The 375-nt window shown below is 41.6% G+C and overlaps 1 protein-coding gene across 1 annotated transcript; it reads left to right on the top strand.

Moving 5' to 3' along the window:
- Window positions 1-38: 38 nt before the first annotated feature.
- On the top strand, window positions 39-351 carry PHALS_13450 (uncharacterized protein; the record flags this gene model as incomplete). The annotated part of the gene is made up of 2 exons (XM_024729208.1): window positions 39-297; window positions 338-351. The coding sequence occupies 2 exons, from the start codon at window positions 39-41 to the stop codon at window positions 349-351; spliced, it is 273 nt and encodes a 90-aa protein (XP_024579608.1).
- Window positions 352-375: the final 24 nt, after the last annotated feature.

The raw sequence follows: 375 nt of genomic DNA, 5'->3' as shown, positions 1-375 counted from the left end.
ATGTCGAAGAGCGAGCTAATGGTGGTTTGTTCGGCAAGATGTCTGCTACAATTACGGACCTAGTGAAAGGACCTGTCCCAGCAGAGTATGACTTTTACGTGACGAGTTTAAATAAGTACGAAGACCTCGACTCTGTTTTAACAAGTCCCGAGATGGAAAGTTTGTACAATTTTTGCAAGGAGTACAATGATAATGTTAAACACAAAAACAAACTCTCGTCGGTCGCGCCAGTCCTAAAAAGGTTCAAAGATAAAGCTATCAACAACAAGCTACATGACCTGGCAATGATTGCAGATGGTAAACAGCCGATGATGAAGCACTTGGCATGGCAACATAGGGACAATTTGCTGATGAAAAAAAAACAATCACCTTTCG

Source organism: Plasmopara halstedii (genome assembly GCF_900000015.1).
Source record: "Plasmopara halstedii genome assembly, contig: Scaffold_658, whole genome shotgun sequence".
In the NCBI taxonomy this organism is placed as follows: Eukaryota; Oomycota; class Peronosporomycetes; order Peronosporales; family Peronosporaceae; genus Plasmopara; species Plasmopara halstedii.
Note: the sequence above shows the minus strand (reverse complement) of the source record. Positions and strands in the feature narration are given on the sequence as shown.